The sequence below is a fragment of the Pangasianodon hypophthalmus genome, chromosome 23, assembly GCF_027358585.1.
Source record: "Pangasianodon hypophthalmus isolate fPanHyp1 chromosome 23, fPanHyp1.pri, whole genome shotgun sequence".
In the NCBI taxonomy this organism is placed as follows: domain Eukaryota; kingdom Metazoa; phylum Chordata; class Actinopteri; order Siluriformes; family Pangasiidae; genus Pangasianodon; species Pangasianodon hypophthalmus.
This window is the reverse complement of record NC_069732.1, coordinates 3,977,491-3,990,347: the sequence shown is the minus strand read 5'-3', so window position 1 is coordinate 3,990,347 and position 12,857 is coordinate 3,977,491. Positions and strand designations below refer to the sequence as shown.

At 39.4% G+C, this 12,857-nt stretch overlaps 1 protein-coding gene across 2 annotated transcripts in view; it reads left to right on the top strand.

The window, feature by feature from the left end:
* The window catches only part of prkacaa (protein kinase, cAMP-dependent, catalytic, alpha, genome duplicate a), a 29,695-nt gene extending 19,008 nt beyond the window's left edge, over positions 1-10,687 (top strand). For both annotated transcript variants that reach the window (XM_026946013.3, XM_053228317.1), the window contains exons 5-10: positions 973-1,055; positions 3,111-3,237; positions 4,453-4,548; positions 4,669-4,791; positions 6,676-6,840; positions 7,458-10,687. In XM_026946013.3, coding sequence (XP_026801814.1) covers positions 973-1,055; positions 3,111-3,237; positions 4,453-4,548; positions 4,669-4,791; positions 6,676-6,840; positions 7,458-7,583 — 720 coding nt within the window. In that variant the 3' untranslated portion in view covers positions 7,584-10,687. The remainder of the gene's footprint in view (positions 1-972; positions 1,056-3,110; positions 3,238-4,452; positions 4,549-4,668; positions 4,792-6,675; positions 6,841-7,457) is intronic.
* The last annotated feature ends 2,170 nt before the right edge of the window (positions 10,688-12,857 follow it).

Sequence of the window (12,857 nt, the reverse complement as noted above, 5' to 3'; positions counted from 1 at the left end):
GACTGGCGTCATTTAAAATCCAGGTGGAATGTAGTGAAATAATAACTATAACACCACAAAAGAGCTTTGTTGAGAGTGAACACCACCAGTGACATTAAAAATCTCCACATGATGGACCCCTGAAGTTTCTAAGACCCCACTCTGACAATCAAGAGGCTAAATTAGCAGCGAAAAAGATCTGAAAGATTAAAATAGTACTGACACGAAGCATGTCAGACTGCGCACACTCCTTAACCGTTTCATGCAGATCCAGATACTTATAGATTTTCTTCTCTTTTTTTTTTACTTTTAAAATTACATGATGTAAATATTACTCATGTTAAAAAGTAAATGGATTGTCCATGAGATAAAAATAACTAGTAAAAAAATAAATAAAATAGTATGCATGAAAAAAATTAAAATGTACAAAGTTTAAAATTTTTAACATTCAAGGTCTAAAATATGTCATGTTGAAGACAAAAAAAAAAAGTTTGGAAAATAGCATTTTAGGATTTAGGACTGTTGCATGATGCAAGGAGGTAAAAAAAAAAAAAAATCCTTTTCCCAAAAACAACACTAGTTTAAAAAAACAAAACAAAAAAAGCCTAGTTTTTAAAAATCTAAGGTGATCAGTAGAGTCTGGCACAAAAACATTTTTGTTAAAAAAACAACTTTCATTTTATTTAATGAACTTAGAACAATTTAATGAACTTGAGAGCAACAAATAGTCTAGAGAGGTACAGAAGTTTCTAAAGTTACTTTAATTAATCGACTAATCTACATTAATGCTCAAGTGATTTGGAGGTGATTTACATCTTATATTTTACTAAAATATAAAAAAAGAGCCTTAAATTGACTAAAAAGTCTGGACACTATTGAGGAAAGGGTTAATTGATGCAGCTTGTTGGTATTTCTGTATTCTCGGTGTAGCAGTGACTAACCTGCTAACGCCCAGGCTATGTGACCCAGGCTAATCATGTCTCTGCTCCTCAGGACAACACTAACCTGTACATGGTGATGGAGTATGTTCCAGGAGGAGAGATGTTCTCTCATCTGAGGAGAATCGGCAGGTTCAGGTGAATCTCCTGCACCATGATTAAATCAGATCTGAGTCGTATCTGCTTCAGTCCTCCGTGCTGTTCTTCGCTGTTAGGAAACATTCACTAGTTATAAAGAACAATGAGCCTATTCATATCATGTTATAAAGCAGTCACTGCTACATACTATGTAATAATGCATTTTCCTAAATAATTATAACAACATATATAATGCCTTATGCATGCATTATGACAGGTTATGAGTGTAGGTCATTATACACATTGCCTTTATAGAAAGTTTTTGCTGTAAGGGTTAGAACAACATCAGTGCTTTTCACAGATATGAATGTGAAACGCACAAATGTGTACAGCAAGTTCCATAAAGTAAATAAGGTCAGTGGAGAAGTATTGGCACCCCTGGTAAAGATGGCTATAAAAGTTTATTAATGTGAAATTATTCTAAGAAAATAACTAAACTGTAATTGAGAGTCACAATTATAGCTCGATACTGAGATCATCGAATCAATTTTGGGCGGATTTGGACTTTTATTTTGAATCACTATCTTGCTGTTAGAAGATCGTCATGTCCCAGTTGTAACCTCATGGCAGAGGCAGTCTGATTTTCATTTAGAAGCTCCTTGAAATGTCAGAGTCATCACAAGGTTCCCAGGAGCTTTTTGGAGGTAAAAACAGATCCTCCAACGATATAATATCAGTATCATGGTAAATTATGTCACAATACTTTCCTGAGATATCATAGGTAAAAAGGTTAAAAAAAAAAATTTTTAATAGTATTTACAAACTTTACAAAGGCTTAATGTTAAAATTTTGTCCTGAACTTTGAACATTTTAACTTTTTTTTTTTAATATTAGAATTTATTAAATTAAGTATAATTTATTTTTGTGTCTTTTTCAATTTGTAGACATTGTAGGCATAATTGTTTTTTTAATAAATGCAACACTACTTGGTTAGCAAGTCTGTATATCATGATACATATCATGTATCGTGATGTGATATTCCTTTCATATTGCCCCAGTCCTGTTTAACAGTAAGGATTAGGTTTTTTTTCTTCTTTTTTCCACCAAAACAAGCTTAACGTTTGTTGTCAGAAAGCTCCATTTTGGTCTCATCTGACCATAAAAGCAGCAGAACCCCAGATACTTAAGTTTGTGGTTAGAAGGAAGAAGTTGTTTTCCTCTGGCACAGATGGTTTGTTGGCATGGAAGTGGCGTCTTATTGTAGATTCGGAGACTTTTTGACCCTAAAATGCTCTCGTCTTCATCTGCAAATGTCCAACCGTGATATTCAGCTTAGCTATTTTTTATAGTCGTTGTCCGATTCATGAAGAACAACACACTTTGGCCTTGTTTCATTTGTGTACTCTCTTTTCTTCCACATGATATTGTGTGACTAAGAGAACAGGAAGTCAGATTAGAAAAAAAAAAAATCGCCTGGTCTTTTTCCAGTCTTCAGCTGTCCAGTTTGGGTGAGTGTGTGCCCATGATAGCCTCAGATTCTTGTTCTTGGCTGACAGGAGAGGAACCTGATGTGATCTTCTGCTGATGTAGCTCATCCACCTGAAGGTTTGATGTGTTGTGTGTTCTGAGATGCTTTTCTGCTCACCACGGTTGTAAAGAGTGCTTATTTCAGTTACTGTAGACTTCCTGTCAGCTCAGACCAGTGCGGTCATTCTCCTCTGATCTCTCTCATCAGCAAGGTGTTTCAGCCTGCAGACTCTCCACTCATAGGATGTTTTTTTTGTTTTACGCACAATTCTGAGTAAACTCTAGAGAACATTTTCTTCATAAGAGGTGATGTAAAATTTGCTTCAGTTAAAGGTCAGACTTCTCATGATTACAGTGTGAGGTTAAGCTTATTAACTACACAAACATTTTTCTATTCTCCCTTTTTTAAAAACCCATTTTTACCATTGGGGGCCAATAATTCTGAATCTGACTGCATACATACATTCACGAATGGTCCACAAAAATCTGTAGAATAGAACACTGATATAAAATAAGTCGTGGAAGAAAACTTTCAAGAAGTGGTGATGTATAAAACCTGTTTCTTTTTTCTTTTTTCTTTTTTTATAGTGAGCCTCATGCTCGCTTCTACGCCGCCCAGATAGTCCTGACCTTTGAATACCTTCACTCACTCGACCTCATTTACCGGGATCTTAAGCCTGAGAACCTGCTCATCGATCAGCAGGGCTATATACAGGTAAACGCGTGCACACACACACACACACACACACACACACACACAGACACACAGACACACAGACCCTAAATCAGACACATTTTCTCCAAAATGCTGCTTAACCCTGCTGCACTTTAAATCACTGTCCAGTTATTCTTATTAAAATTATTTATAAAGTGTTAGATTTGACATTGATTTGACTATTTTCATGTTTATTTTTAGTTAAAACATGACATTATCTTCTTTCATCCAAAAACTGACGGTTTTTGACCATTTTCTGAACATTTTTCAGTAGTATCCCTATTAAATATAGTTAATTGATGTTAACCGGGTATATAGTTTTTTAACGATAACTAAGTCGAACACGTGGATTCATTTTATGTTGACATATTATGTTATGGAACGTCCACGAGACAAATAAGTTCCTGATATTTCTTGTGGTATAGCAGCAATAAACCGTCATTCCCTCGCCAGCTTCTCCCTCTCACTCTCTCTCTCTCTCTCTCTCTCTCTCTCTCTCTCTCTCTTACAGCAGCTTACCATTCTACAGAGAAACGGAAAGCATAAACTCCGCTGTTCTGGGAAACTTTGTTGTGAAGCTGTTACGAAGTGCTTACTCTCACGAATCCAACTCCCTGCGTATAAGCAGTTACTATAGAAATGATAACGTATTAGAACGAGCGCATTGTCGTTCACGTTGTTCGTGTAACAGGTGGAGCAACTCTCCTTACGCGCACCTTCTGACCAATCAGATTCAAGAATTCAGCCGCATTGTGATATAAAATCATTATAAACTTTTATTTTTTGGTATTTTCTATCTCACCTCTGCGCCCCCAGGTTGAATACTTCAGCCTTAAATGAGCGGTTTCATATTTTAGAGCATGTGAAAGACTTTACAGTGATATCAGGAACGCTGCGAGGAACCTCTGATCGGTGTTGTAAGCGTGATGAGTCACGGTCATGTTGGGTCATACTGGAATAAGTGGAAAAAGAGGAGCACGGTTCCCTTGCGTCACATTGTCACAGCGGTGGTTAAAACAGTGCTAATGTTGCAAATAAGGAATGAAACTAGATGGAGCAGATAGTCTGTGCTTATAATGTGCTTATAAGCGTTAAGTAGAAACCAAGTAAGGAATAAAACACCTTCTGACTGATCAGATTTGGTATAATAAGGTTTATGCATTTTAAACATGGCGAATCATGTACAGAACCTGTCTTTACCTCTCTCTCCTACAGGTCACGGATTTTGGCTTTGCCAAGCGTGTAAAGGGCCGGACCTGGACGCTGTGCGGCACTCCTGAGTACCTGGCTCCAGAAATTATCCTCAGTAAAGTACGTACACGCATGAACACACCCGAGTCATGGAAATGTAACATCTGAGCCAGGTTCTGAAGGCTCCTTCTCTCTCTGTCTCTCTCTCTCTCTCTCTCTCTGTCTCTCTCTGTCTCTCAGGGCTACAATAAAGCAGTGGACTGGTGGGCTCTGGGCGTGCTGATTTACGAGATGGCCGCCGGATATCCCCCGTTCTTTGCTGACCAGCCCATTCAGATCTACGAGAAGATCGTCTCAGGCAAGGTGAGTGGAGGAAAGCCTTTCAGCCGTCTGTAGTTCCTGATTTACTCTGAATCTCCTTTGATTTAGGAAATAAAGTCCTACGGGGATGTAGGAACCGATATTCTGCACATCTCTCGGGCCCAGTTAAGCACTAAGCATTAATTGAATAAACTGAGAATGTGTATAAGATGTTTCTATTTTAAAAAGAAAATGGAAAAACAATTACTTCCTGTTTATTCCTAACTGCTTCTCTGGGTTTTCCTGCCATCCTGACATGGTTCTCAAGTTTTCCTTCCTCCTGTCTGAGTATGGTACCCTTTTTGTGCTTTTTACTACTCAGTATGGTTCTCCTATTCCCCTTCTGTAAGAATGGTTCTCATATTGCGCTGCTTAGTCCTAAATATGGTTCTCCTCTTCCCCTTTCCTAAGTACGCTTCTCCTGTTTTTCTACTTTATCATTCTGCTCCTGCGGTTCTGTTATGAGTATGTTTTTCCTTTCATTCTTGTTTCTCTGCTAGATATGTTCCAGGACTTTCTACTGATTTTAGTTCTCCTTCTACCTGTTTATGGTCCTTTTCTCCATGGTTTTCTTGTTCTCCACCTTACTCCTGAGAGTGGTTCTCATCATTCCTTCGTCAGAACATGGTTCTCCTGTCCTCCTCTTTCCTTTTCTGAGTATATCCCTTCTGTCCCTCAGTGTGTGTGGTTCTCATTGCTCTTATAACCTTGTTTTTGTTTTTAGGTAGAAGATTAGGTGAAAGATAAAAATAAAATAGTCTAAAACAGATAAACAGAACACTGCTTGTGGGAATTACAATTCATATTTATAATATCCACCGGGGCTTCATTTGTCAAACTGGAACGATAATTATTCACGAATAGTTCACAGGAGCGTTTACATAAGAAATTTGGGATTCATTAAAATCCAGTTTTGAAAAATGTTTGCAGTTATGGAGAGACTCACTAATGTGAACCTCGATCGATCGCATTAAATCGTATAATTAGTGACGAGTTACTGCGATTTTATTATCGGATTACACTGACGTTTTAAATCTCCTCTTCATTAAACTGGTGTATAATTAAAATTAACATTTCATGGTGTTCATGTTAATGACGTGAACGAATGGTAGTCCAAAACAAATCCATAAATTAAGACAAATAAGACCAGCAGTTCAATCAGGACAAAAGTAATGGAGCTCTATGAAAAGATGAAGCGTTAGCGTGTGTCTGTGGTTGCTGATGTGCTGCAGTGGCTGAGCTGCATTACTGGAAAATTTTGCTCATGCCACGCTTAAGAGGCGCTCTTTCACTGTTTAGTCCTCTCAGCTCTCTGTGAGCTTTTTTGTGGGCGTGGCTAAATGTACATCCGCTGTGCCATGAACATGCTTGGTAATTTCTATACGCATATGAGTACAAAGAAAATCAGTGTTAGCAAAACTTTAAATCTGGCAAGAATTTTTTGTTTGGTTTGTCCGTGAAAAACATACACAGTGTTACTAAAAGATTGATCGAGACCCGCTGTTTGTCTGTTTTTACCTAAATTGATCTTCCCTCCATATAGCTTGGGTGATTTTTCCATCTAGACAACATTCTTTGCTCAGAATGTATCCACTCAGTGTGTCATCCTGCTTCCAAACAGCTTTTGAAATATTGCTCAGGTATTTCACAGTGCTCTTCTTGGAATTGTGTCTCACACAGAGTTCAGTGCACTTTTTCCTGGAACACGTCTAATTTTTGGCATCCAGAACATCAGGAAATGGGGGGGGTTGAGTTTAAATGCCATTGTCTTTAACACTATTGCTGCACTGACTGATGTTTGCTTTTAATTCTTGGAGTAATAAAAAAAAAATTACATAATATTACTATGTTCCTCACGGTGTGGTTCTCGTGTTCTCCTCTCTCCAGGTGCGCTTCCCCTCCCACTTCAGCTCAGACCTGAAGGACCTGCTGAGGAACCTGCTCCAGGTAGACCTGACCAAGCGCTTCGGCAACCTCAAGAACGGCGTCAACGACATCAAGGGCCACAAGTGGTTCGCCACCACCGACTGGATCGCCATCTATCAGAGGAAGGTCAGTCAGGCTTGTGTCAGTATAACCTCCAGATAGGTGGATCACTGCGTCACGTATATTCTCCACTTAAAGGCACCCTAGAGGGCATTTTGTCATCTTTTATCACCTCAGAACACCTCAGAGAGCACTTATCACATTTTTTTTCCATTTGAAAGGCAGCCATTATGGAACGTAGGGGCATCTTGTAGGGCACTTCATCACATGCTCTTCACTGCAAGGGCAACCTAGAGGGCATTTCGTCACTGTTTGTCTGTTTGAAGGGCAGCCATTAGGGCATGTAGGGGAATCCTATGGGGCATTTCATCATGTTTTCCATTTGAAGGGCAGTTATCAGGGCACGTAGGAGCATCACATAGGGCACTTTATCACATGTTCTCCACTGGAACGGCACCCTAGAGGGCATTTCATCACATTTTGTCTGTTTGAAGGGTAGCCACTAGGGCATGTAGGGGCATCCTATAGGGCACTTCATCACATTCTCTATAGTGGGGGGTAAATCACAGAAAAGTAAGAGCAAGGCTCTTTTGTTTCATAAATTGTCCAAGAGTTACTTTTTTTTTTTTAGTCTTTTTTTGTGGAATTCCAACATAATTTGTGTGTGTGTGTGTGTGTCTCAGGTCGAAGCCCCCTTCATCCCGAAGTGCAAAGGTCCGGGTGACACCAGCAACTTCGACGACTACGAGGAAGAGGAAATCCGGGTGTCCTTCACAGAAAAATGCGCAAAGGAATTTGCAGAGTTCTAGAGCCAGCCTGGAGAGGCGGAGGGAGAGAGCGACGGAGTGATATGGATGGTGGAGGGCGGGGCAGCAGGAAAAAAGAGAGAGAGAGACAGAGAGAGAGAGAGAGAGAGAGACAGAGAGAGAGATAGATGATGATGGACTGGACTTGAGTCTGTATTCAGTAAACAACAAGAACAACAACAATTTAGAGCCCCCCCTCTTCTGTATCCACACACACACTCACCTCACACACACATGCTTATATACACACACACACACACACGAGAGAGGGGGAGGGGGGTATTTAAAAATGTCCCAAGAAAGCCAGCAGTGTTGCCTTTCGAGATCGTTTGTCACTTATTGTTCTTGTTAGAGTTATAATTATTATATTTATCCATTTTCATCTCTTTCCAGAGTCTTAGTGAGGGTCATCTAGGTCGAGGTGCAGTTGTCTCTTTGCGTTTTACACACACACACACACACACACACACACACACACACACACACACACACACACACACACACAGAGCTTCGTCTCTGATATATTTTTTTTTAAACATGGCTTTGTGCTCTCTCTCTCTCTCTCTATCTCTCTCTCTCACACACACACACAAACACACATTCTCTGCTCTGTTGTCTTGGTTCCCTGTTTTGAATTTTTTTCATTTGTTTTTTTGAGTGTTCCCGTCCCAAATCTGTCCAAGCAATACCGAGACGGCAAACAGGTGTTTTGTTGGAGGGGAGGGGAGCCATTTTTTTCCCATAGTGTGGAAATCATCACATAATTCTCATTCTTGTTCTCAGAGCCGGTTCAGGAAGCGGCCCTCCTGCTTGTTCGTCCCACATTTACATCTTCTGTGTCTTAACTTTTTTCTTTTTCCCCCCAAACGAGGGGTGAAAACGCACCAGGGTTCGATTCATATGGACAGCATATGTGAACGCGTCATGGTTACCATGTGGATTGTCAGCGTCAGCCATTTGGAGTCGTTAGTAAGTAGTTATTAGTAATGAAAGTCCTCTGGATAACCAAAAAGTTGTCACAGGATTAGAGCTAAAATGAATTGCTTTTAGACCAAATGAGGTGTTTTTTTTAAAGCCCTCAAGCTGACAGACTGACTTCCACTTCTCTGCTGAAACATTGAAAGCATCGTGGTTTGCTATATAAAAGGGGCGGGGCTTGGATTTAGTGGTTTTGTTCGAGCTGGAAGCTTTGCTAATTTCTGAGCCAGAAAAGTGTAAACTAGTCGGGACCGTTGCTAGGCAATATCACATATATCGCTATGTTGTCTGAAATATATAATATAATCTAACCTAGTTTTATTTTTATGTATCGCATAAAAATCACAGATCTTTCTAAGCAGTGCTCTTTCACATGCCGGCATAACGGAGGAAGCTGACTGCCCTCTTCCACATACTTGAGCACACAGATGCTCATGATTGGCTAGTGTCACTGTGATTGACAGGACAGAGAGTGTATGCCCCTCCCACCCAGAGAGCATGGCCAATTGTTTTACACTCTCACTCCCAGCCACGGATGGCTGTGTCATTGTTGGGATAGGAACTCTCGGCGCTTTCTCGGCGGACGGATGAACGCTATCCTGTTGCGGCGCTCGTGAGCTCCCTGAATATCACTTTCGTAGCATACTGTTATATAATACACTGTAGCTCATGACATTAATGTCTGCTTCTGTTTGACATATTTGAAACTTAATGAAGTAAATCATTACTGAAATGAGGGAAAAAAATGTGAAAGAAATCGCTCCGGAGTGAAGAAAGAGAAACGACGTCTGTTGTTTTTGTCTTGTTTATACGTGCTGAGTAGATTTTCTGCTGCAAAAATGCAACAATGGTTGTTTTTACACTCAGTGTGACACAACCAGCATGTTTTACATCCTCTTAGTGATGGTTAAAAGACGGCTTCATATTCACTTCATGAGCAACCCTGTCGAGCTCTCTTTCTATCTTCCTATTTCTTTTTTACTTAAAGTTTTTTTTAAAATTTATGATTCAAATAATGCAGAATTAATTAAAGAATTAATAATAAATTCTGCTTTTTTCCCCCCCCCTCAAGTCACAAGGCTGTATGTGTGCAGGATGGACTTTCAGCAAGAGCTCTTCATCTTTCACACGACTCTCTGTGGAAGGAAAAATGGCTCTTGCTCCATCATTCTGTACGACACGAAGACAATCTGAACGTGTCTCAGTGACTGTCTTTAGCACTCCACCATGTGCGATATTGCTTATTTTAATCTCTGCTTTGTGCAATTTTGCGTCAGCCAGTTCGGATGCTCACGATTGTTTTGAGGACGGTCATGTGATTCATATTATTTTTTTAAACAAACTGTTTAGTGTAACAAACAGGAACAAAACAAAAAGTCTACAGAAAGATGTTTGAGGAAATGCTCTGTAGCGTTTTCTCAATTCTGCTGCAAGTGAACTGATTCCAGCAACCGGAGATTGTCATTCTCCTTGAGTTTTCGATGAAGTTTATGGGGCATCACAAATTGTAGGTTTAGAGCACTTCCTTAAAAATAAAATGCTTCAGTTTATTGTTTCGCTGTTAATTCGCTTTTAGGCCACTTTATTCAACCACCACAGAGCTTTTTTTCCTCCAACTTTTTTTTTCTTTTTTTCTTTCTTTCTTTTTTTCTTTTTTGTTTTTTTAAATGCCATAAAATGGTTGTCCAAATAAGAAACAGCTCCACTGTTCTGCTTTGTATACTCACGTGCTGGAAGTAGAAATGGACGCTTATTGAAGTACACGCTGTTTCTATCCGGGCTTGGCTGCAGGGATACTTTGAGAAGAATATTTCCAAATTTCCACAAGACAGAGAACGTACCTGAGTCAGTGTTCCTAGAAGTAAAGCTGATCCAGGATCGGTTGTGGGCCGTTCATATCCTGATGCGGTGTGGAAAGTTCTGGAGCTAGTGCGAGATATCCAGGTGCTTCTTCTCCGCAGTGTTTTACACACATGATGAAGAAAAGCAGCGTTTTCCAGCAACCAAAGATCTAAAAGCTCAGACGCACCACTAACGAGAGCTAGAATATAAATAAGTGATCGTTTAGCACGGTTCTCCCGGCACACTCACTCTCTCTGTCTCCTCTTCATTCTCTCAAAAAAAAATAATAAATAACGGAAAAGACGTTCAGAGTCACGTGCCACTCCGTCTCCATCTCCTCCTTCTCCTCTCCGTCTTCTCACCTTCGTTATATCATCAATCAGCTTCTCGTGCATCGAGTCCACACGTCAGTTTGCCTTGTACACATCCACGTCCCGACACACTTCTATTTCCTTTTTAGAATCACAGCCAGGAAAGAAAAAAAAAAAAAAAAAACACCACCACCATTATTGATTTACTTTTTTTTTTTTTTTTGGTCATATTTTCTAAGTGTATTTTCAATAACAAGAAACTCTTTTCCTCCCGACGCAGGTATGGTGATGGTGTGGTCTAATTGTACCTTTTTTCGGGAAACAATACTGTATATTCTTCTGCCTTTAACAGTCTTAATTATTTTACCTTCTGGAGAACTTGATGGAAAAAACCCTGTAAGACACATGGAGTATGTTTAAAAAAAAAAAAAAAAAAAAAAAAAAAGCCAAAAAATAATAATAAAAAAAATACACAGAATAATATTTTGCAACATGTATCATTCCAATAAAGTTTTAATTGTTAAAATGACAAAAAAAAAAGTGGGTCCTGTTTGTTTAATACTGAATTTTTTAAATATTTATTTATTTATTTTATACTAAGGGGGGAGGACGTGGACATTTTAATTAGCCTAAGCAAAACCAAAATCCCAAATTTGAAGGGAAATGCCCACTGTAGTTAAAGCAAAACTTCACCCTGAAACTCATTAAATATGTTTAATATGTTTATACTGAAATATCTGTGATGTGTGCAGTGCTAATTTGTTGGTTGTTGCTGTATTTGCATTATTCCTGTGAAAAGTTAGCACTTGTTTCCAGCACTGACGTCACTAGCGTTGTTTTTGCTAGTGCAGTCACAATGGCGGGGGAAAAAATTTTCAACGATCTCAAACATACTGATTTTGAACGGTCTGATTTTGCTGTTAGCTCCTAAAAACAAAAGAGCAAGAGCTTCTTTTCTCATTCACCATTTTCAAGCGTCATATTAATGAGAAATCCAGTGTAGAAGTAGTGTCGAGACGTTAGAGCAAATACTGGATTCAAAGTCCCACAATGCATTGCGAGGCTCGACTTGTCCAGTTAGCGATCCATGAGACGACCAGCGCGATGGTGTTGACGGCGGTATGACGGCATGCGTGAAATCTGGCGCTTTGGAAGCTGATCTGTTTGAGCAGAGTGTACAGATGTGTACAGAGGTGAGAGAACTGGACAGACTGAAGGATTAAAGCGCAGCTGCATCGTGCTCTAGTCGAACGGCAGTGTGGGTAACGTAGGAAACTGTTAACCAAAGTGAAAAGAAGTTTAATACTAAAAAAAACCCAACTTGGAATTTTATTACAAAATAAAATGTAGATGCAGTTTAAGATCACATGTTAATTATAAAGATTAATATGTAAATAGTTCAGGGTGGAGTTTCTTTAAATAACCTAAGCAATTCCTAAAAAAAAACCCCAGCATTTTGTCGTTTTCATAAATAGCTAGCTAGCTGGTGTACTTGCCGTGTGTCTAACCTGCTAAAGAAAATCATCAGACCTGAGCTTGCTAAATTTAACCATAGCGTCATTTAGAGGTAAATCTAACATTAGATTTTTATGTTTGAAAGGCGGTGTGTTCACGTTAAAGTTCAAGACATCCATCACACTCATATGTGCTTGCTGAACATCTCACTCCAGATTTATTCCTCTCTTTGCTGTTATAATAAGCTCCACTCTTCTGCGAAGTCTTTCCACTAGATTTTAGAGTGTGTTTGTGGGGATTTGTGATCATTCAGCTACAAGAGCGTTAGTGAGATCAGGCGCTGATGTTGGTGAGGAGGTCTGGGGTTCAGTCGGTGTTCCAGTTCTTCCCAAAGGTGTTCAGTGGGGTTGAGGTCAGGGCTCTGTGCAGGACACTCGAGTTCTTCTACACCAACCTTCACAAACCATGTCTTCATGGAGCTCGCTTTGTGCACAGGGGCATTGTCATGCTGGAACAGGTTTGGGTCTCTTAGTTCCAGTGAAATTGTAACGCTACAGCATCCAAAGACATTCTATACAATTGTGTGCTTAAAATTTAGTTGGAAACACAAATGGCTGTGATACACATGTAGTAAATAATAACATATTAAAGTTAAAATCCAAGATTAACCCTTATCTGCGTAGTGGGCGAA